The following is a 25,850-nucleotide window of genomic DNA, read 5'->3' as shown; positions in this document are numbered from 1 at the left end:
GGGTGGATGGACAGTTTACCCCGGCCTCCGTAATGCGTTTAGGCAGCAATTGGCCTTAATAACCTTTATTGACTTGAGCGGGTCAGTGCCAAGAATCTAATTATCAAAGTGTATCAATTTCATTGGAGTTTAGAGTTGCACGGCTCATATAATTATTTTTAAGGTCGGGCCGGGGCAATTAATCCCCTCTCCACTTATTTGATGGCTTTGTAAAACATTATAAATGTTATGGTTTTGCTGTTGTTGCCGTTTCGCCATAAATTATTTCAGGGAAGGGTTCTCTTTCTTTTCTTTCTTTTAAAAAAATGGTTATCTGCATGTGTTGCTGCCGACGGCCCGTCTAGGAGAGGGAAAGAGACGGTGCACATTTTGAAAGCCAGAGAGTAAATAGAGTGTGGTTGCTAAGATGTTAGTAGAGGTGTTTTTAACGTGAGAACAGTGTTTTTATATGTGCTTTTATAAGCACACATGGAGGCCAGATACATTTTTCGGGCGAATTAGACTAGTACATTATTTTAAGATGTATTTTTTTTATTTGCATTATGTGCACATAATGTCATAGTTTTTTATTTATTTTTATAAACCTTTTATCTAGGCTATACAGTATATGTGTCAGTGTGAAAGTGTGTGCTGTCAATGTGTGTACTCGAATGTTTGTACCGCGCAGAGTCAAATAATCAGTCCATTTTGTATATATGTGATTGTGGGTCCATTTGCTTCTATTTGTAAGCTATCACAGTTAAATGAACGTTGTGTTTGTGTGTGTGTGTGTGTGTGTGTGTGTGTGTGTGTGTGTGCGTGTGTGCGTGTCAGCAGTGAATGGCGGCACAGCATTTTATCCGTCATTGACTGTGTGTGTGTGTGTGTGTGTTCATTGACAGTCAGTGTGTGTTGCTACCTGGATAGTAGCACCTGTGTTTCCTTATCGCCCGACATAGGCTAGAGGCCTAATCCACACCTTCATTATTGCACAGCCTTGTTTACCCGCGCCTCTATATTAGCTCCCTCGCTTTGCCCTATTTAGGACCGAGCGGTGTAAAAAAAGAAATTACCCAAAGATTATTGTTATTATTCATTTAAAGACGAAATATACGGCTGATAATACATTTTACATTACGCGGCGGCTCGTGTTTGGAAAACATAAAATGGAGGGGGAGGAAAAAAAAGCAGGGCGGACGGTGAAGCGAAGGAGAGCGCGAGACAGAGTGTGAAAGAGAAAGAGAGAGAAGGGAGGAAAATGTAGTATAAGTCGCGGGCAAAGGTATCTGCAATTCTCTTTGAAGTCCTTATTCAACAGGGTAAGCTGAATTTTTCGGCAGTGCCTGATGGTGTTCTGGGTAAATACTTAAAGCCCTTTAGAGAATTTCATGGGCAGATACGTGGCGGCTTGAAGCGAGCGTTTATGTTACCTGAAGCCAGTGCAGCCTGCAGCTTTGTACCTAAAGACAGAGGCACTGAATGGAATCCCTCTGAGGCTTGTGTGTGTGTGACAGAATCTCACGGCTACATCGCTGCACAGAGGAGGAGGGGGGGGGGGCTTTCAGTGCTGAGTGGATATGCGAGAACACACACACACACACACACACACACACATGCACGGGCACTGACTTTTGAATGCATTAAGTCAGACACATACTGTGCACACATGGCCGCACGCACGCGCACACACACACACACACACACACACACACACACACACACACTCACACTCACACAGTATATGAATACACACTCAGGCTTGCACGTAACCATGGTTACACATATAAAGCCATTCATACTGTATGTACTGTACACACACACACACAGGTATGCATACTGTATATATTTCCATGCACTACATACAAGTATATACAGATGCACACGTTACAATTTATGCATCTTCCCTGCGATGGCTGATATGAGTGCGCGGGAGGGTTTGTAGGGTTGCTTTGAATGCCAGCATCCGAGTTGTGTGCGGGCAGCAACTGGGAGCCGATACCTCTATTGAACTTAGTCTCAGAACTCACTCATTACTTTTGGTGTGGTGCGTGGAGGCAGTGTCCCTGATAGTGATGCTTTATTACTGTGTATTCATGACTGGTCACACATACGCTTTTTTACACCTGGTGGTACACCATATCAAACAACTAATTCTCAGTCTACAAGCTTATGCTATTTTTCCCATCCCATCCCATCCCTTTTTTTTTCTTTTTTTAATCCCACTGGTTTTGTGACAAATTTGTATCACCCAGTGTCAATTGTCTAATCATCAGACTAAACAAAAATCCATTTCCCGCTCTATTTCCCATTCCAAGTGAGTTTTGTCTTACATGTAACTCCAGCACTGCTATTCTAAAGCCTCCTTATAGGTATATTTTTAAACTATAGTTTCAGCAATGGGATCATACTTTTTTCTCTCCCTGTGGGTAGATCTTGTTTAGCTGGTCATTTTGAAAGTAGCTCTCAAGTCAAAAAGGTGTGGGCATGCACCCCTGGTCTAATGTAATCCTGGGCGCTACACTCTGGCACTCTGGCAACCTGGGGAGAGTAACGGACTGGCCCCATGCTCCTCTGGCAACCTGGGGAGAGTAACGGACTGGCCCCATGCTCCTCTGGCAACCTGGGGAGAGTAACGGACTGGCCCCATGCTCCTCTGGCAACCTGGGGAGAGTAACGGACTGGCCCCATGCTCCTCTGGCAACCTGGGGAGAGTAACGGACTGGCCCCATGCTCCTCTGGCAACCTGGGGAGAGTAACGGACTGGCCCCATGCTCCTCTGGCAACCTGGGGAGAGTAACGGACTGGCCCCATGCTCCTCTGGCAACCTGGGGAGAGTAACGGACTGGCCCCATGCTCCTCTGGCAACCTGGGGAGAGTAACGGACTGGCCCCATGCTCCTCTGGCAACCTGGGGAGAGTAACGGACTGGCCCCATGCTCCTCTGGCAACCTGGGGAGAGTAACGGACTGGCCCCATGCTCCTCTGGCAACCTGGGGAGAGTAACGGACTGGCCCCATGCTCCTCTGGCAACCTGGGGAGAGTAACGGACTGGCCCCATGCTCCTCTGGCAACCTGGGGAGAGTAACGGACTGGCCCCATGCTCCTCTGGCAACCTGGGGAGAGTAACGGACTGGCCCCATGCTCCTCTGGCAACCTGGGGAGAGTAACGGACTGGCCCCATGCTCCTCTGGCAACCTGGGGAGAGTAACGGACTGGCCCCATGCTCCTCTGGCAACCTGGGGAGAGTAACGGACTGGCCCCATGCTCCTCTGGCAACCTGGGGAGAGTAACGGACTGGCCCCATGCTCCTCTGGCAACCTGGGGAGAGTAACGGACTGGCCCCATGCTCCTCTGGCAACCTGGGGAGAGTAACGGACTGGCCCCATGCTTCTTGACCTACCATCCCTGACCCATACTGAACATTACCTAAAGTAGTTTGTTAGTTAGTTAGTCTCGTGTGGCCAGCCCTTCAATCACTGTCTCAGTTTTCTTTTTCTCCAATCAAACACTACAAATTACGTCAAACAAGTCATATCTGAGATAAAGGTATTTAAACATTTCCTGAGGTATGTGCACTGCAAATTGCCACCCTGCTTTTTCAATGAGAAATGCCAACATGGCCGCCGTGTGAATATGATCTATGACAGTGGTTCCCAAACGGTCGAGAGATTAGACATTCACGCTGCGTTGTGAGCTTGTAGACCGGCTATTTCCACAACTTCTTTATTATTTTGTTTGTTTGATTGTTTTAGTTTTTTCTTAGCCATGGAATTGTATTCAATTATTTCAAAATAATTATATTTCAAAATACCGGTAATCTTTTAAAATATATACTTTGAATGTAGGAAAGGAAAATGGGATTTTTACTCAAGTCGTGACTCGTGACCCATAACAATTGGTCCGTGACCCAAAAATGGGTCCAGGCCCACTGTTTGGGAACTAGTGGTCTATGGAACAGGATTGGGGCTATACATGTGTTGAGAAGTGAGGTGACGAGGCCAGGCCACGCAGTGATGGCTTGTGACATGAGGTACCGACGATGAGCTCCCTGGAGTCATTCATATGGAAAGCACCAGAGCAACACACTCGTGACGGCACGGCCAATGCAAATGAAGCAGGGCCGTTGTTAGATGTTGCAGCCTGTCGCAGAGACGTACCCCCCCACCCCCACCCCCTTCTTATCTGTGCTGCAAGCTACTTTGAATTTTGACATTTAACATTTAGTTTTAGAATTTATTTAGTCCTACTCTAGTGCGCCTTTTTTAAAAGCGATTTTCAACATGCACTACGGCTACGCTGTCATTCCACGATCACTTACTGTTGTCACACTACAGCCTCGTGTAGCGGTACTGATATCACTGCGTGGATATGTGTCTCGTCCCTGAGTATTAGATTTGTTTTTACATTTTTATTCACATATTTGCATACTGGGCCCTCGTTGGTTATAGCCTGGTTCCAGATGAATCTGGTTGGCTCGTCACCATTTTGGCCGTGTAGTCCTCCCACAATTGAGAGGGGCCAGACTTAGTCTGCCTGGGGCAAAATACATTGCAAAGACAGATGAAGGCTGGCTATAGAGCGTCGCAGTCCCTCCCCCTTTCAGAACGACGAGTGGCCCAGGAAATGAATCGCAATGCATTTGTCCCATAGGCATTTCTTAAGTATTCGCAAGTATTTATTTAAAGACGGTTACGCCGCGGACAAAGCCAACTCGGATCGTGACAAATCATGACAATGAACACAATATTTTGGGCCGATCAAATCATTAGAAAGAAGAAAATAAAGGCAGGAGACATCACTATTTGTTTAGTTTTTCTTCTTATAAATTATTTGATCGGCCCAAAACATTGTGTTCATTGTCATGATTTGTCACGATCCGAGTTGGCTTTGTCCGCGGCGTAACCGTCTTTAAATAAATACTTTAAGAAATGCCTATGGGACAAATGCATTGCGATTCATTTCCTGGGCCACTCGTCGTTCTGAAAGGGGGAGGGACTGCAACGCTCTATATGCAAGGCTAGTGTCACACAGCTGGATCACTGGAACCAGAGTCGTGGAGAGTTCTTGGCATGGTTTTGGCCACGTGTGGTAGAAGACCATGTATTCGTCGTACACTCTGCTTCTCCAAAAAGCGAACTATTTCCAGGCCAAGCTGGAGTGACCGAGTGTGAGTGAGCGAGTGGCCGAGATTTGGAGTATTGGAATTTGGCTTCAGTTACTCACTCACTCACTCACTCACTCACTCACTCACTCACTCACTCACTCACTCCCTGGGGCCCCATGTGAGATAAAATGATTGTGTCATTTTGAGAGGAAAGCAAATGAGCACCTTACAGCGACTGATCTAACTCCCCCCCAAACACACCGCGGTCGATTCAAACCCCCAAAATCCTCAGTTGTGGGGCATGTACTTGACCACTGCACCCTTCCTATTTATTTACGTACCTCACTTCATCTTGATTTCTCTCTCTCTCTCTCTCTCTCTCTCTCTCTCTCTCTCTCTCTCTATCTGTGGACCCCATCTTCTTCTTCTCTCCTCCTCCCTCCTCGATCAGTAGTGATAAGCCTTCAGAGGAGGGGAGATAACATCCATTAGGGTGGTGAGGAGGGCTTACGGGGCAGTTCAGATTAATCACTGCTTAGTCTATAATCGCATTGAGCATGGACAGCAAGGCCTTGCTGCAGGGCCATGCCTCTTCCTGGATTGTGTGTGTGTGTGTGTGTGTGTATACTGTGCTATATATATATATACAAGCTCACAACGTGTCGCAGTGTTGTTATTGTAGAATGCCTATTTTTGTGTAAGATCTGCCACTACGACGGCATCAAGGCTGGCCAAAATACAGTATTTCTACAATATTTAGTCGACAAAAATTAGACACTAAAACATTTCAGATGACTAACATGACTAAATACAATTTTTTCTAAAAAGACTATGACTAAAACTAAATCAAAATCTGCTGTCAAAATCAACAGCAGCTTGTAGAGTTTCTATTTTCAGCAGGGGGCTAGGTCGGATGTTGTCTTTATGCTGTCTTTTATACTGTTATCCCATTCTAATTAGTGTTACTCTACCACACATATTCTGTACTTGTTCTATGTGTTTCATCCTTAGCGCAGTGCTGCTATGACAACTGCATTCCCCTCGGGATCAATAAAAGGTCTATCTACAAGTATCTAAAGAGCAGAGCACAGACTGTGTGGTATGATGGGTGTTTGTGCCTTCATGGATGGAGATTTGTTATTCTAACAGTGCTTGTGTAGACAGGAAAATGTGCTCGTGGATGATACTCCTGCATGTTTACGTGTGCGTGTGTACTTCTCACACCGTGTGTGTTCGTGCGGTTGCCTCCGGGTGCGTGTTGAAAAGCTGGTTGATGGGGAGGGAGTCAGAGAGAGAGAGAGAGAGAGAGAGAGAGAGAGAGTAAAAAAAAAGATGAAAGAGAGATTTCTGAACATCTCCCACCAGTGTCGGCCCACCCTCTCATAGTTGACTAGAGACGTTAGCATGAACCAGCGCTTGACATAGAATTATTCCAGCGCTTTGATCCAGGTGTAATTGTTTACGCTCCTAGCTGCAACACGTCAGAGCTCTGCGTGGAGGAAAATTATCACTGACAAAAATACATGTTTGTTTGGTTTCTAATAATGCAGAAAACAAAGTTTTTTCCTCTTGTTTGATTTGTGCAATGTTGGAATTAATCTGCACAATGTGTCTGCATATATAGCCTAGGCTAGTGTGGAATATGAGTGCATTTCATTAATATGTCCATCATTTGTGCATTTGGGGTGGTTTCTGTACTGATTATTTTGGTCTCCGCCAGGCCAAAGGTGTAGCTGAGACTATGTTTTGCACCCTGTCCGTCCTTTGCAAGCAGCTAATCTGGGCCAACGGTGCCGGAGACACTCAGGTTTTAGCGCCACCAGGAGGCACATCTTTGCAACCTGCTATGGTGGAGACACAGGCTCCAAGGAGTATTTTTTTTCTAGTTATTATTAGTTATATCCCCACATGGAAAGAAATATTCAAATTTTCAAAGAAAAAGTAAATAAACAACTGAAATTCTATTTATCCTTTAGAGATGGGATGTCAGAAACACACACACACACACACACACACACACACACACACACACACACACACACACACACACACACACACACACACACTGTGCATGAAGCCATAATAATACAAGTACAGTATACACTATTCATACAGTACATACTGTATTGTGTATTGAATTATGATGAGTTCTGGTTTTTCTCTCTGTCATCGTGATGACTTCCTAATAACCTGATCTGAACCCCCTCACCTGCCCACACACACACACACACACACACACACACACACACGCACACATGCACATGCACACATGCCTGCTTTCACATACACAAAAGCTCACAACTGGATACATGCACGCCACTCACATGCGCACGCACACACACACACACACACACACACACACACACACACACACACACACACACACACACACACCGGTCCCGTTCTAATTTTCCAAAGTCATCAGAGCTGGCATAGTGTTGGGGTCTTAAGCGCGTAAAGCCTAGGCAGAGAACAATGAGGGAGAGAATGGGAGGATTCTGATGGGAAGACACTGTAAAATTGTCTGATTCGCTTGAAGAATCGCAAAGAAAAGAGGAGAATTATGGGAGAAGATGTTGGTGATAATTGTGCAGTTTTTTGGGGGGGGGGAGGTGAAGTAAGGGGGCATGAGACAGAGAGGAGGGAGGGGGAGTTGTAGAGTTTGTCGAGATGAAGGGACGAAATGTAATGGGTTTAAAGATTGAACCTTAACATCATATTTCTGGGTAGAACCTTCTGAGCGATCTACAAGCTCAACATGAATTGCGAGCTTCTAGACTACACTGAAGAGATTAAAGGAGTGATTTCGGTTCAAGCAAGAGTAATACTTTTTTTTGTCAAAACTAATCGTTTTGTTAAAATGTCAAAGCACTGTATACTAAGAGTATTTGCCCATTTCTCTAGCTCTTTAGAGAAAATAAAATTTCAGGTGGGTTGCAAATGTTCAACCAATCAGGACAGAGTAGGCCTACATATTTATCAGCTTCACTTTTATATTGTTCTCATCTCTTTGTGTCATCACTTCCAATTCCACTTGTGTACCAATTGTATGAGATCTCTCTCGAGATATCTCTCTCCCGACCTGAAAGTGCATTTTCTATTTATTAAAGAGCTGGGGAGACAGGGATGATTATATCACAATATAGAGCTATAACCTTTTAACAAAGCTGTATCACTCATACCTCCTGCATAGAATTCTGAGAGTGAACAAACGTTGCTTTTGTACACAATTTGAATGGTTTTGTTCTTGGAAGGTTTCCATCCGAACAGCAACGAAATCCTGTTTCTAGAGAGCAGTTCAGTCAGTAACTGTTCAGAGCACAGGCGCTGGCTAAGGGGGGGTTGTCTTGCTCAAGGACACATCGATGACAGGGACTGGGGGACGCCGGGGACGATGCATCGGCTGTTGCTGCTGCCGATGGGGGTCGTGTGTGTGTGTGTGTGTGTGTGTGTGTGTGTGTGTGTGTGGGGGGGGGTGCTATCGCAACCCTCCAGGTGGTGCAGAGCCAGCCTCCGGGCCCGGCGCCCCGCGGCAGATAGAGCGATGCGGTGGGCGGTGTTAAATGGGTGAGATGTAGGACAGTGTAATTAACGCCTGGTCCTTTAGCGGGCGGCTCTGCGTTCCGTGGGGAGTGCCCGATATAGCGCTCATTAATTCCTATTTGTGTGTAATGAGAGGGTCATGTTGGATGTAATAAATGGCTCTTTTATTTGGGCGAGAGCCGCGCAGGGCCGCATCCTCTCCTGCCTAACTGTCTCATAAACACTCTTTTGCTGCTCTCATCAAGCCGCCCTGGGTGGGGAGCAGACGCACGCACGCACAAACACGGCAGGGAAAGGGGATGTGCCTGTGTTGTGGCTGGGAAAATTTGAATTTGTGTGCAGGTAATTCTGGCGCATTCAGAGCCCCACATTAAACGCTGTATTTAATTTGTTCATTAGCAGTGGAATTGGCTTGTAAAATAGCTTGAGATACGCACAGGGCAGCAAGGTAATTGCAGTGTACAGCTACATTTTGACTGATCCACACACGGTTCTCTCTAGATATTAATGGGACTCATGTGAACAGGAATGAGCATAATGCTCTGGCGTAGTTTGTGCTTTGTGGCAAAGCCCCGTCCTTCACAGACGTTGGCCTTCTACTTTGATAGCACTAGTTCTGCAGTGCCACACTACTAAGTTAGAGAACCGTTGCTTGTTTGTCCACTTTCCTGGGGTTTTTGTGCATGTTTTTAGATATTTTAGTATTTCAAAGTGTCCGTGATGTCATGGACACTGGGCTCACTTCCTTCCTGGACTACAATTCCCATAATGCTTTGGTGCACTGCTCCTCCTTGTGGATAGGGGGAGGGCTGTCTTACTGAGACAACAGTAGTCCAGGAAGTAAGTGAGCCCAGTGTCCATTACATCATGGAGCCCACAGACACTTTTAAATACTAAAATATCTAAAAACACTATATTACCCACATAAAAACCGCCAGGAAAGCTTTTCTTCCCAAACATGATTAAAATTAGATCTGGTTGCAAAAGGGGTGAAGTGTCCCTTTAATTTATCGAAGACTAAACATAATATATTTGTAATATATAGACAGTGATCAAATATTCTTTGTCTGGTCTGACTAGAAGGCTCTGTGACCGGTCTGACTTCCCTAGCCGCTATGAAAAAAAAAAAAAAAGGCTGCACTTTAGACTTCTTGTAGTCAATCAAAACTTTGTTAGTGGTGCATTTCAACCCCCGCAAGGCATATTCTCCCACTAAAACAAGATTCACTCTGTGCGAGAGTGAGAGAGACTCAGATGGATGGAAAACCCTCTCCTTTTCTTTTATTGGTTTAGCATTTCTGAAGACATGAGGTATGGTGCCGTTTTTGTGTAACGTTGTAACTGTGGAGTTTAGGGAGAACGGCGCTGGCTCGGGCCCCAGTCAGCAAAAAGCTTTTTACTGGCAGGAGAGCAAGGTGCTGATCGCAATCTGCTATCTATGCTGGAATCTAGAAGCTGCTTTTCACATATTGAGCGAGAGAGAGAGAGAGAGAGAGAGAGAGAGAGAGAGAGAGAGAGAGAGAAAGGGGGACTTTTCAGAGGAGCAGAAGGTACTTGTGAGCATGTGTCACGCTCCTCTCCTAACATCTCTGTCCAGCTCCGTCCTCATTGTTCTAAATTAGTCCGAGCGCCTTAAAGCTTTGTTGTGACTGACGCTGATGGATTTCGGCCAGCCCGGGAGAGTGTGAGAGTGTGTGTGTGTGTGTCTGTGTCTGTGTCTCTGTGTGTGTGTGTGTGTGTGTGTGTGTGTGTGTGTGTGTGTGGGTGCAGTGGTTAGAGTACCTAAGTACATTTACTCAAGTACTGTACTACTTCAGCACAATTTTGAGTATTTCCAATTTGCAGTGCTTTTACTTCTACTCTACTACTTTACTACATCTCAGAGGCAAATATTGTACATTTTTACTTACTAGATTTTGATTATTACAAAGCATAAATTAACCTCTTCAACCTATATCAATTTCAGCCATCAAACCCTGTACATTCAAGACCTGCTCCTTACAGAATGCATTCCATGTTGATCTGACCCCCCATGCCAAAGCGCCAGCGCTCGCCCAGCAGTCTGCTGTCAACGAGGCGGATGCGTGCATGCGACCTCGCTTCTCGCCCTCAGGCGTCTTACTGGTAGTAGTGGTAGTTTTTGTGTAGACAATGTTAACCACAGGAACGTCCCATGAGCGTCCCTATTCTGGGCATATTAGGGGACAGGCAGAGAACGAAATAGCCATACATTTGCGGAAATAGCCGACTCGCCGAGCTATACTCACAGCTTGTAAGATCGGCTATTTTCACCATTTAATGTACAATGAAGTATATAGGGTTTAAGTGGTACAATCAGAGTAATGAAGTGTGGTATGTGTGCGTGTGTGTGTGCGTGTGTGTGTGTGTGTGTGTGTGTGTGTGCGTGTGTGTGTGTGTGTGTGTGTGTGTCGTCTGCCATGGAGGCCTGCTGCAGACATCTGCACAGCTCATTCATACTGTGTGGTTTGGCCATTAAATCCCACTGGGTCCCCATTCTGTAACTGTGAAACAAAGTCGAGACCCATGTAAAAGTGTGCGTGCGTGCGTGCGTGTGTGCGTGTTGGGATGTTGTTTGGGTGTCCGGAAAGCGCGTCATTGTGTGTGATACTTGTGGTCCTATTGCACCGCTATCCAAAAACAGATTGTATCTCACTCTCTCTCTCTCTCTCTCTGCGCCAAAAGAGCAGGACCACAAAAGGGCCTTGTGAGTTCTGCTTCATTTGGCTGCTGTGTGTGTGTGGGGAGGCATATGTCCTGTCGTCGTCCTCCTCGCCACATCGGCCCGTCCCCCCACAAGATGGACTGTAGTCGAGGAGGCCGCACAAAGCGGCCCTGACCCTCCCCTGCGTGTCACAATGCCTTCAAACAAAACCACTTGTCAGGGGCTCTTCCCTCTCCGGCAGCGTCTCCATTCTCTCCTCACCCGTCGCCACTTCAAACATGCTGCCGCGAATGTTTCAGGCACATTTCTTCCAATGTTTTACACTCCATATAATCCGCTGTGTGTGCTGGACTAGAACACTTTGCAGGGCCTGACATAATTGATGGCGCCCACGACCCCGCGAGGGTCAATCTGGCAGAAAGGCCAGGCGCTCAATCACTATACGGAGATAGCTGGCGCTCACACTCATGCAGCCATGCACGCAGCCATGTGAGCATGCTCACGCACACAATGATGGCTCTATAGCGATCTCCCAGCAGCGCATGTCCTTGTGTAGCCTCGTTGTCATAGAGCTTTCACTGCCCAAAATGGTTCTGGTACTATAATTTTGGTTAAGGTTAGGCAATGTCATTTTGGTTAAGGTTAGGCATTGTCATTTTGGTAATGTCAGACATTGTTATTTTGTCTTCACAGCACATGGAAAGGTTCTGTTGTGTCAATACATACTGTACAGTAGCTATTATGTGTATATGTCAATACATACTGTAAAGCAGCTATGATGTTTATACATAGTGTTAATTCATACTGTAAAGTAGCTTAGATAACCTGACTAATGCTCCTGGCATCCTAGACCACTGAATGCCCTCTGTCCATCAGGACTTCAGCCTAGCAACCAGAGCGCTTCCAAAAATGAAAAATAGCGAGGCATTCTTATATCGATATTAAACGCCTTAGTATAGTTGTAGTATAGTTGTCTACATCAGTATAGTTGTCTACATCACCTCGCGTATTTATTTAATTGGACGAGTATACCCGTTCTTAGCATCAAATGTGTTAACACACAAAAAAGACAACACATTGATGAGTGATGACATACTGTACTATACAGACATTTGACCGAAGATCTTTTTGCATCCGACTGTTTAGACTACCAAACACAAGGACAAGTTGACAGCTATATCCCAAGGCCATAATACGTCCCGCCAAAGGCTGATATTTCATACACAGTTCCACAGACCCACATCCACCCAAACTCATAGCTTGATCTGCTGAAATTGCTAGAACGGGACAAATCGTATTTCAGATGGGACCCCTTCACTCTGGGCCATCTTTAAACATGAGATAGCAGGAAACACACTCTTTATGGCTGTGAGTGTGATGTCACTGGAAATGGAACATGTGACTGAGGGCCTGATTACTTTACCTGGCTGCTAATATAATGTTTTCCATGGTGGAGAGACCTTCCCACCCCATAAGTAACCAGTTTAGCAAACACACACGCATTGAACACACACACACACACACACACACACACACACACACACACACACACACGCACGCATGTGCACACGTACGCACACGCTCTCTCACAAAATAAATCCCCCTGGTTCGAAGCTGAAACCGGACCTCCTGACAGGATCACAGCTCCCTGGTTGTTCATATGGAGTTTGAGTAGAAGTGATCCATTACAGGGAGCAAGGTGCCTGGTGCCTTTTCCATCAGCAGTGGAAGTGGATCTTGCTTTCTTGGGTTTGTTTGCTTGCAGGGAGACTAGTGACTGAGACAGTTAAAGTAATCAAACTCTGAGAGTCTTCAGGTCCATTCGGTTGCATTTGTTGCACAAGTTACACAAGGTTAAATGAACACAAAGTATTTTACTGTGTTGGACAGAGTGAGAGCAAGAAAAGCAAAACCTTTGTTTTCCGCCAAGCTCTCCGCTTATGGAATAAGATGCCATGGCAACCAGTATAGAATATCTCCATAGCTACTTTAGAACAAAGGGAACCTACCAATGCGATAGTGCATCACAGGAACAAGGTGAAAAGATGCAGAAGGAGGAGAGGACTAATAAAGTAATATACAAGTGTCATGACTCTGACGAAGACCGCAAGGTCGTTTTCTTGTATATATTAGCACCTAATAATAGGCTTAAACATCTGTGCTGCTCCAGTGTCCGCTCTCCTCCTTCTGCATCTCCATAGCTACTGTCTGGACTGCCTGGCAATTCACTGTGTGACTTCATGTTTCTCAGAGGATGAACCCCACTGATTTGTGTTGAACGCTATAGGGTTTCCTCTAGCGCCACCCAGCGGCCAAAACTTCCACTTGAACAAGAGTTATTCTACAGAGCCCTGCAGTGCACTTTTATTGGTTGAAACTAGTGAAAATAGTAATATATTGGGGGCAATGATTTACTACGTGTGGGGTGGGAAGGCTTTAATGATAGTGTTTACAAAACTAAGTGCTTTGGAGTGGCTTATTGCTGGTATCAGTCTCAGGGAAGTTTATCCCCTAAACAATGTGCTAGACCCCTGGAAGATGGATGGAGTGCAACTCTAATTGTACCATCCTCACTCCGTATTTACCGTGCATCTTAGTTACCCAAGCCGTGCTACATACACTGAGTTACTTAGCAGTGCCCCGGATCAAACCCAGGACAGTGTGGTTCAAAGGCGAGTGCATGCACTACCGAGTTACATAGAGAGAGAAAATGTCATCTTTGTCATCAATCAATAAACAATGTGTATATTATGCAAATAACAATTTGTGGATAGTGAATTTAGAATTTTGTCCTCAATACAGTTTGTTTATTTCTTTTTTATATATATTATCCATTTGAATGATTCTATGGCCTTTCATCTACTGCCGCTCTCAGAACAAATCTATAGTTTTGTGAACTTGTAGGTGGGCTATTTTAACTTATTTTTTAACAGTTTTGAGGATGTTTGTCTCCAATGGCGTGCCCAAAAATGGGGGATCATGTTGTTGGGGCCAGGTTGGAAGTAGTTGAGGGAGCCAGCGGTGTCCCAACACTTGTAAAACAGGATGGATAAGTGCTCAGAGCACACAGTCTGCCTCCATATGGGCACACAGACTGCTTGGCACAAACATGTACTGGTGCTGTGGTGTTGCGGGGCCATGCCAGGCCTGGCAGGGAGTGGATGCTGCCAATGAAAGAATCTTTATGCCAGTGGTGTTAAGTAACTAAGTACATGTGCTCAACTACTGTACTTTCTTCAGTATTTACAATTTTCAATACTTTTACTTCGGCCCCACTACATCTCTGAGGAATATATTGTACTTTTACTCCACTAGAATTATGAACTTTAGTTAATAGTTACGTTGTAGATTATATTGTTATTACAAAAAGACACTGACCACTTCAGCCCTATATATTTCGGCCAGTTGAAAATAGCTGAGATTTATTTCCCCACACTTTGTACAAAATATATAAAGACAGACAAACATTTAAGCTTCCACGTTACCTGTCCTGTCATATACAGGCATAGACAAGGGAAACTACTAACTCACTTTTCAAGCATCTAATGATTTAAGCAAACAGTTAACTATTATAAAAAGCCATAGCTCCTCATTAGCTCCTCATTGAGCCCTTTCGGGTGTTCGTTTTGTAAGGTTTGAATCCACCAAGCCTTTCTCTGTAACAGTAATCTTTCACGATTCCTGCCTTTTTTACCAGAGTGTGCGTGGAATATATTACCTTTAATCACAATTAGAATAGGGAAAGTTACCCGTAGGTAAATCGGATATACTGCGGGACGGTGGAACATAACAGTCTGCTCTCACTAAAGAGTCTCTTACATTTTTGGCAGGACCCTCAAATTGTCTATGTTTACATGTTAGAGAGAGAGAGTGAGAGAGAGAGAGAGAGAGAGAGAGAGAGAGAGACTTGCCACGCCACCACTGCACCACGCTAAAAGTTGTTAACTATGAAAGTCAGAGTTAAATTGACACTTAGGGGTTTTTTTGTGATGACAAATGAACTCCAACCACCATGGCCAAATGTTTGGGAATCCTTCTCAGCTGTGGCTGAGAGAGGTTTGGCTTCCCTTCCCTTCCCTACCAACCTCATCAGCATGGAACCAACTGTCTGTTCTAAAGATAGTATGCTTTTAATCATCACTATGGACTTGGGACGCTATTTTTGCCAGTGCCTTACCCCTTATCTCTAAACTTCTTGGATGTTTTTCTACTATTTTGACCTTTAAAAAAAATATATAATTCAAATATTTTACAAGCCCCCAACGTGTCAATGTAGATTGGCTAGTTCAACAATTTTAAAATGTTTTTTCAAAATAGTGAAAACAAAAGGAGAAGAAGTTTAGGAATATGGGGTAAGGCATTGGCAAAAATAGGGCCCTTAGGCTACTACACACTACACAGTCACATTCAGAGTGTTCAGTTAACACTCTGAGAGTGTAAAAACATTGCAGAGGTACCCTGTACTTGAACCCCCTCCTTTTTGTCCCTCTAGTCTACCAATGTGTGGTCTGTAAATCAAATACCATATTTTGTTAGTTATTGTTATGCTAATTATAATAGAATATGGTTTCTAATGGACTCTATGCTGGTGTGTAACTCTGAGAGTGTACAAATGAAACCAAATAGACAGGTTCCATTTGTACACTCTCAGAGTTATGGGGGTCCTTGAAATTAAAAACGTTTGAGAACCACTGCGCACTAAATGGAACAGAGCCTTAATTAGTATCATCGGTAACACCTGTGAAGGAAGTAGGGAAGGGGCCCGGAAGTAGGAAGAGTTATTCTGTGTGCATAATACCTGTTGTATACACACAGAAATACATACTGTACACACCTATAAGCACACATACACCTATGCCATGCATTGCTTACACACATCAGGCTAAGTTGCGGGGAACTTATCGGGCATCCAGTGTACTCAAGATAAAGATAAAAAATAAGTACATTTCCTACCCCGGCTGGCACGTGTACCAAGGACAGAAGGAGCCAACGAGCTAAAGAGTGCTCTGGGTCCCTTGAAATTCTGAGTGTGAAGTCAGCGAAGGAAGGCGTTAAATGGGCTGTTAACAGTCTGTGAGACACTCTGGCGGTCAGCTAGTAGCTCCAATTTATGGAGTGACAACCTTGCCGGGTGGAATATATTATTCCCTCTTTGTTTAAACTTTTCCTAAAACTTTCTAAACACATTCACTTTAATTAAAAAAAACATTTTGTGAGCTACCCGGGGCTGCTCAATGGGTACGCATTGCGTTACATGGTCTAGAATTGAACCCATGATGATGATGTCACAATGATGTGCCAATGGAACAGGAACACAAACTGGCAGTGCCAACAGGACACCCTCATGTTCTGTGTGTGACTTGATTATTTAACGGACAGATGTAATACAAGAAGATACTGTATGTCAGGCAATCACGCCAGTGCACTGCTGACACACACACACACACACACACACACACACACACACACACACACACACACACACACACTTACTTCTACTGTATACTGTACCTTTCTATGGCCTGTAACTTGTACTGCTGTGCTGTCTCTGACGACTGAATTTCCTGTCTGCCTGGAAGGTATCCATCAGGACAACTGTCCACTGTCTACTTCTCAAAGTCTGAATTCACTCGTGGGGACATTAGAAAGTGTAGTAATACAAGTGCACGCACGCACGCACGCACGCACACACAAACACAACTACAGTGTAGTGTATATTTGAGTGTATGGTATCGGCTGAATTTGACACATATGTGTTGGTGTTTGGAGGTGTTGGTGAACGGCCTCGGGCTGCGCCTCCAGCCATACCATCACAGGGGACGCTGTCATCGCCCCGTCCCCTCACACCGCCTCCAGAAACACCGCCTTATTTGTTTACCTGCTCTATACCTCTGACAGTGCCGGAAATGTTTATACCTTTTCCCACAGAATAAATAAATATAATGGAAGGGTTTTGGGCTGGGGGGACGCGCGGGTGGATTACTTAAGTACTGTAGTTAAGTACAATTTCGATGTATTTGTGCTTTACTTGAGTATTTCCAATTCCCAGTACTTTTACTTCTACTCCACTACATCTCAAAGGCAACTACAACATTTATTTGGAAAATCTTTAGTTACTAGTTACTTTGTAGATTCAGCCCTTATTGGCCATTTGAAAATAGTCAATCCACAAGCTCACAATGCGTCATCATGCTTGTGAGATTGTACTGTACATCTGCTATTTTCAAAAGATATAGATTATGTAGATGTAGATTATACATTTGAAAACTTGAAATGAAATGGGCGGCGGGCCTTTCTGCATAATGAGTACTTTCTACTTTTTGTACATTTTGTACATTTTGATGTCATTACTTTTGTACTTTAGTATACAAAGTACAAACAGACAGAGTATTTTGCAGTATTGATGCTTTTACTGAAGTAAAACATGTGAGTACTTTTCCCCACCACTGCATGGATGGATGCAGGCCTGGTGGACGATATGTCCCTCCTCTCCTCTCCCCTGTCCTCCGTCTCACCCTGGGCTAGTGGGGTCTGGGTCACGAGGACATCGCTGGTCAGGATCACACAGGGGAGGGCCGAGGACAGCTACTGTCAACCAGGGGTAAACACGGGCTAGCGCGAACAGAGGCTAACGGAGATGAAGAGGCTGCAGCCTGCATGGTGGACGAGGCTGCTGTGAGGCCCGAGGGTTCTGGGCAGTAAACAAAGCAGCAGGGAGCCCATCCACAGAGCCCCGGGATCAGCCTGGGGCTGGAACTGAATGCCTCATTCTGCGCTGCAGGGCCATCCACGTAGCCTACATCACACGCACGCACACACACACTTGCAGGCATGGGGCACTCCGGCATGGACAGGCCGATATATACCTGCACACACACACACACACACACACATGCATTATTTAAGATATTTTAGACTTGCATGCTAGGAGGAGGGCACACATGATGCCGGGCCTCACACACGTACACGCACGCACGCACACACACAGACACTACACACACTTTCGCTCACGTATACATCTTATACATTTAAACATTTGAAAACTTTTGAAGTGGGACCTTACTGCATGATTAGTACATTCTACTTTTGGTACATTTTGATGCTTTACCCGAGTACATTTTGAATTCCGGACCTTGTATGTCTAACATTGCAGTATCGATACTTTTACCTAAGTTAGAAATGTGAGTACTTTTTTTGCTCCCTGCCTTACACCTTGCAGAGGAGAATCTCCTTCAAGGCACATTGACTCGCCTTGATTTTAACGACACATCTGTTATGAGCAAGTTTGTACGTTGACGTCTGCAGAACACCATTCAGCATGTCTCGATAATTTGGTGTTAATCATCATTTGTGGGACCTCAGGTAGTCTGATGTGTGACCACCACCATGTCCTCATGTTCTGGACTTAATTGCTACAGGGATCACTAATGACTTGGTTTTTTCCGAGCTCTTTGCACATGTGTCGTCCCGGGGTCAGTGCCTTTTTTGAACAATGCTCATCAGTTACAATTTCTAACGTAGACATTTAGCAGACACTTTTATCTAATGTAGACATTTAGCAGACACTTTTATCCAGAGTGACTTACAAAGACAAAGATCGAGAGTAAACCACATGGACCCAAATTCCACAGCTTGGGAGCCAAGATGGAGAAGATGGAATGTATAAAATTCAGACAGAAACTTTCAGGACATCTAGGATACTCAGAGCGATGTTCAGGGTATCTTAGAGAAGGGAGGAACAGACAGACATCCTGTGTAAAGCCAGCTTCACACTATAGGATAATTTGCGGGTGGAACCGATTATCTGCCCAACTGATTGTAGCTTGTAGATTGGCTATTTTCACAGAATGTTCACCAATTTTGCATGTCCAATAAGAAGGCTATAGTCCTTTTATAAAGTGTTTCCTTCCTAATGTTTTCTATTAATCACATTAAATAGTTGTTGTGGAAATGTGGTAAATTATTATAATTTATGTTTTCTTGTAGAGTTGGTCAAAAACGTGTGGGCACCCTGTGCTATACAAATACATCTGCCTTGCCGCATTTGATGAAGGTCTCACATACTGTTACTGCACTACTTCATTGTTCATGTTCCGGGGCCAGAGCTAAAACACATTCAGAAGCAGGTTATTCTTATTCTCCTCCCCTTGCCTTGCCTCAAAATGCTGACAAAGAAAAGAAAAATGCATGCAGCAGGTTACTGTACACGGAGATATGATATATTGTGGTTGTGATTGGGTGATGGCATTATCCAGAAGTTTCTTATCGCTGTCAATCATTCCCTGGGGAAACGAGGGTCTTGATCCAAAGCGGAAGGTAGAGTTTCCACATAGGGCGTACAGCCGGCCCCGATGCTCCCTCCTTGGTCACCGCAATCACCCGTGTCTCCTCCATGTTGCCTGCAATCTGTCAGGTGCCGGCACGCGGTTTGACACATGTCCTGTGCAGTGTGGAGCAAGTGAGCATGATATTCTGTCTGAAAAAATCACACACTCCTCTCTCCCTTTATAAACAGAGAGGCACACTCGCGCTCAGACACACACACACACACGCACACACTCACACATGCGCACACGCAGATAATCAAATCCTATCCTCACACGAATTAAGACAGACAGGTGGATTGTCGGGGAGGGATTAAGGAAAGATGGAGGGGAGAAGAAACAAGGACTCCTTACATTGTGGGTTTTTCCTTCCCTTTTTTTCTCTTTTTTCTGAAAAGCGGGGCCTTGGCTGACTTGACTTGAGGAGACGAGCGCCTGTTAATGGGGAGAAATGAAAGCGTCTGACGGCTGGATGTGACGGCAAGAGACTGCTCTTAACAAGGCGTCAGAGTCAGTCAGAGTTACAGATCCATCACTCTTCAAGAGGCAGAGGGGAGGGAGGAATCGGAAGCGGGGTGGCGGGCGAGAGACATTTAAGGATATTCAGAGAGAGGAGAGAGTCATGTCTGCAGAGAGAGGAAAAAGAGAGCGATGGTGAAGGAGGCTGAAAGAGGGATTTGAGTGCGGTTGACAGCGCTGCATTTAATTTGGGCTGCCAGATTCCTTTTCATTTGACTCCCTCTCAACCGGCTTAGAGGTTCTTCCGAGGACTCGGAGGCGAAGGTTTTGCCGGGATGTCTCAGATTAGCGCTGATGCGCCCGCGTCCCCACTCTAAGTCGGCCTGTAATTCATGTTCAACAGGGGGATACTCGCACATTACACCGCGCTGTACCGGGACGTGATTAATTGACTCACACTCTTAATATCGGGTGTAATTTGCTCGTCCTCTGATGTGAAACTGACTTTATGCTAGAATTATTGGATGTAGTCATCCCACGGATGTTCAAAATGGAGTACCGGCTCACAGGAGCTCTGCGTCTGAGCGGAGGTTTGGAGCTAAGGGAATTGTTGGAAACTGGGAATGTTGTGGTCATTTTGGTACGATTTTGAAAATCTTGACACTGGTGACAACGTAAAAGTCCCAAGCTCCCTATTCTATGTCATAATTGGTGAACATTCAATGAAAATCAGTCCGATTTTGGTGTAGAAGGTAAAATATCATGTGACGTCTTACATCGTCATGTAGTGCCCTAAACAAACATTAAATTCCATAGACTTGGCTGCCACATGAGTCGTAATTTTCAAAAGCCATGCAAGTAAGGGCCCTAATACGGAATCCTGCGCGATCCCGGTCAACAGAATATAGGGTTTAAGTGGTGTAACATGTGGTAACTCTCCTCCTGACATATAAAATGTTTCCCGACAGGCCCCCTGTTATAACATCAAAACAAAAGAACTCGGCAAGAACCATAACGCATTGATGTCGCTGTTTGACCCGGCATGCTGTTTGCTTCCTGTTTCAGACCATGCTCTTCCTGTCTGCGGTGGAGGAGGAGGGGCGAGCGTGGGAGGGCAGGAGGGAGATGGCGGAGACCCTCCTCAGTGCCCTCAACGACAGGCAGCAGCACCGACAGACGTGGAGAGACAGGTAAGGCAATTTGCCTCGCGCCTTGTCGCTCATGTTCAGAGTATCAAACGGGTCCGCTGACACGGTCTCGCTGGCAGACGACGTGACACAGGTAAGACACGTGCCCGCCGTGGACCCGTGCATGCAGCACCTATATGTACCAAGTCACCGGCTCACCCACACAGGTGACGTGTTCATACATATCGCTGCCTGATCTTAGGTAGAGCTTCCACCAGCTACCTCCGATTATGTAAAATGTAAAAAAAAATAAGGCTTGCTAAAAGCTATAATCCAAAGTGAGTTCCCCCCCCCATCCATTTTCCTATCCTTGCCATGTCAGGTATTTTTTTTAGAGGTGTCATACTTTTTTGAAACTTGAAGTTCTTCATAGAGGTATAGGACGTTGCATTGCAGTATACCCGGGACTTGCTCCCACACTCTTGGAGTGTGTGTTTGAAAAAAAAACATATCTATAACTTTGACTCACACGGCGTGTTTATCATGAAAGGGCTGACTTGGTGGATTCCACAGATAGGCCCAGCCTGTGAGTTTGTTTGCTGTTGTTCCACAGGCCTGGCAGCTATCACCGCTATCACAACGACACGTGTGTCTGGGATAAGCCCTTTCACTTCCTTCCCCTCAGATAAGGAGACGGAGAGTGCAGAGCTTAGAACACTGGCCATTCGTTCAGATAACGAAAAAGGCCCTCACACACACCACAACTGGGCAATGTTATTTTAGCTGTTCCTTCTTTTCAGCCTCTCACCCCTCCAGCACATTGCCCATTACACAGACAGATGTAGCCCGGCTCTAGCTGTACATACGTTTTCATGTGATGTGTCTATATCAATGGCTTTGACCTCAGAGGCAATAGCTTATAGAGCCAATAAGCCCCCCCCCACCCACTTCCCACGAGCTGGTGTGGCATGGCGCCCCCTCATTTTAAAAATGATCCATTCTTGATCCCCCACCCCCCCTCCACCACACACACACACACACACACTTTGGGCCAGACAAGACCCAGGCCCCCGTAGAAAGCCAAAGCGCCTCGGGGGCCAGAATTCACAGACTTACAAATTCCTACAAGCGGCGTTTCTTTGGAAAGGTATATAGATTGAGCTAACTTCCTCCGGCCGTGACAGCCCTCACCCCGCGCTGCACCCCTCGGCGTTTTGAAGTGTCCCCTCGAGTTGACCCCCTCGGTCGGCCGTGCCACGTCCAGATGAGCCTTGTAAACAGACCATTTCCACACACCTCGTCCGTGCCGCGCTGACGCCTGCCGTCCGACAACTCTGATGTAGGGCCTGTATGCTCTGCTTAGAATGCATTCCCACCGCAGGTGCTGAAAGCTAGAAACCATCGGCTCCTCCTCCCGTCCCACCACCCACCCCCTGCCTGCTCCCACTCCTCTGCGATGCAAGGCTGCCACCGACTAACAGTGGTGGAAAGTAGCCAAGTACATTTACTCATGGAATTTGGACTTTCCAATTTCCAATATGTTTGCTTTATACTCCACTACATCTCGAGGCAATTATTGTATTTTTAACTCCACTATAATTTTTTGAAAACTTTAGTTACATTGTTGCTTTTTTGGTTATTATTACAAAACATACATTAACCACTTCAGCCCTACAATATATACATTTTGTCCATTTAAAATGAGCAGATCTACAGATCTGTAGATTCCAAAAGTCTTTTGAAAACTTGAAATTCTGCACAATGAGTTGCCTACTTCTACTTTTGTACATTATGATGCCAATACTATTGCACTTTCACACAAGTACACGAAATCCGGACTTTTATTTAGAAAAGTATTTCTAGATTGCAGTATTCTTACTTTGTGTACAAATGTGTGAGTACTTTTACCAAGCACGTCTGACCTCAGCCTACTGTATAAGCCCAGCCCACCCTTAGGTCTTGGGAACCAATATGGCTACAGGGCCAGGAGGAGACAGGACATTGACTTTGATGGCCACCACATTAGAGTGAGTTTAGATTTAAAAAGAAAAGAAAAGATGGGATTATACCCTCCACTACTAGTACCTTGGTTTGATGTACTGTAGTGTCTTGTAATTTGTATTTGAAGATTGTTCGTGTTGAGTGACTTGTTTTTTTAACACTTGATCGTGACATTGACACACTATAGGCATACGTACACCAATATTTGCTTCTACGCTATATTGTCATTTATTTATTTTATTGTAAGTGTGTTGGGAACCAAATCTGCCTTAGGGAAACATAAATTGATGAAATGATGTGTCTTCATCAGCGGTGAGTTTACTTTATCAGCGAATGAGGAATCAGGAATGATTTGATTGGGAGAGGGCGGGGTCAAGTGTCCCACACACACACAGGGCAGTAATGTGTTTGAACTCCGACTGCTCCCAACATCTCTTCTTTTCTTTTTACACAAACACAACACACACACACACAAACACACACACACACACACACACACACACACACACACACACACACACACACACACACACACACACACACACACACACAAACACGCACACGCATTCACAAAAAATGCCTCTCCCTCCCCTCCCCACCGCCGAAAAAGATCCAGGGGTCATCTGTCAAGTGGCTGTCAACAGACGGCGTTTACACGAAACTAAACACATGGCCATGTGCAATGTTAAGTGAGACGTGCTGATAGTGATTAGAGATACAGGGGAGATAAAGACTTGGTGGCCCTTCCTTTATGCACTGACGAAAAGAACAAAAAAGGGTTTTGCTACTTTGCCGAATCCTGTCGAGAAGTAACGTCATCGTTTATTACAATCAAAGCCCGAGTGCATTTATTAGATGCAGAGAGAGAGAGAGAGAGAGAGAGAGAGAGAGAATTAGATGTAGACGGGATTTGGTTCATTTTACTCTATTGCATTCAAACATTCATTTATTTCCATAAAAGCACTCACTGAAATGGGACTTTTCTTTTCTTTTAAATTAATTTGCTGATTCATTTTTTTTCGCCCTCTTTTTTGATGCAGCGTCCTAATTAGGTTGCAGCACAATATTCAACAGGCTGGCTTTTATCATTAAGCTGGCTTTTGTTTCCATGGAATCCATTCAGCCTATAATACAAGCTAAAGAATAAAAAAAGGACTGAGAGAGAGAGAGGGGAAAAAAAGAATGATTGATGACTCTTGCTTGGGGGCACATAAACATAAACAACCGGCACTGATTGATTAAGTTTCTCCCTGACTTTTTGTTTCTTAAAACATCAGTTTGAAGCAACGACCGCTCTGGAACATTGAGCCCACTAGCTCACTCGCTCTTACTCGCTCTCTCTCTCTCTCCGGGGTATTTTTTTTAAGCGCTATAGTAAGAAGGAGAGGAGGAAGAGAAATGAGACCTCCTGACCGCTGGGTCTTCACCAGTGACTTATGGGTTCTCAGAGTGACGGATGCCTGGGCTCCATTGCCCCCCCACGCCATCCAGCCAGGCAGCCAGCCAGCCAGGCAGCAAGCCAGGCAGGCAGGCAGCTAGCTGCGGCCCGCTACCATTCATTCACTCGGAGCCAATGAAGTTATGAGGGCCTTTCTTTATTCTTATGAGCTTTCCTGGGTAACTCGGTTTTACCCCCGCCGCATACGCGGCGCAATCCTTTTGATAGATGCTGACCTCCACGTCTCCGTGGTAAATGTCCCATGAGCACCATTGGAAATGGGAGATTATTATGTGGGGGGGGAGGGGAGTGACCGCCTGTGCCGCAGCGCGGTGGATGAATATGCTGTATACGGGAAGGACAGATTGAACAGTACAGGGGGAACATTTTATCCGTTGCCAACGCTATGGCTTCCTGGTGCGGGAACTACTGGGATTCAAAATGAGCAAACTAATTCTCGCCTAGCAGTTAGTTAGCTCCAGTTAGTTAGCTCCAGTTAGTTAGCTCCAGTTAGTTAGCTCCAGTTAGTTAGCTCCAGTTAGTTAGCTCCAGTTAGTTAGCTCCAGTTAGTTAGCTCCAGTTAGTTAGCTCCAGTCGAGTGTGAGGACTTCAGATGCTTAAGAGTTGTTCATCTTTGTAGACCGTATATTGGGATGTGTCGCAGTAGATCGGCGATTTTTTTGAAAACCTGTAAAATGGGACATTCAGCATGAGTACTTTCTACTGTTGGTACTTATATTACATTTTGATACCAATGCTTTCATACTTTATACTTTATGACTATGGCCGCTGACAGGGCAGTATGTCGACCAATCAATGCACAACGCCCCTGTTTCCATGCTGGCTGTAGCCTACATGTCCCTTCCTCTCTCTGGCGTATAGTTTCTGACTTTGAGGACAGATGGGTGGTCTGCGTGCAATTTCAGATCATGCTTATCTGTGAATGACCAATCAATCGATTGTGTTGCGGCTTCAAGCAACCGATAGAACTGACATCATCATCATAATAATGACGGCAGGACGTGGATGTGCAATTAGGAATTCACCAGTGTGAAAAAAATATTTTAGTTAAAAATATGAACGAGTAGGGAAAAGGTGACATATTTTACGTTACTGGAGTATTTCCAATTTTCAGTAGGTTTACTTCTACTCCACTACATCTGATCTCAGATGCAAATATACTTTCACTTTCA

General features: G+C 45.1%; 1 protein-coding gene across 1 annotated transcript in view; it reads left to right on the top strand.

The window, feature by feature from the left end:
- Positions 1-25,850, top strand: part of fto (FTO alpha-ketoglutarate dependent dioxygenase) — a gene marked incomplete at its 3' end in the record, with an annotated part of 188,360 nt that overhangs the window by 58,438 nt on the left and 104,072 nt on the right. The window contains exon 8 of the mRNA XM_080766638.1: positions 21,157-21,281. Coding sequence (XP_080622764.1) covers positions 21,157-21,281 — 125 coding nt within the window. The remainder of the gene's footprint in view (positions 1-21,156; positions 21,282-25,850) is intronic.

Source organism: Protomyctophum bolini, assembly GCF_963924005.1.
Source record: "Protomyctophum bolini genome assembly, chromosome: 1".
Taxonomy (NCBI): domain Eukaryota; kingdom Metazoa; phylum Chordata; class Actinopteri; order Myctophiformes; family Myctophidae; genus Protomyctophum; species Protomyctophum bolini.
This window is presented reverse-complemented; position numbering and strand designations above follow the sequence as displayed.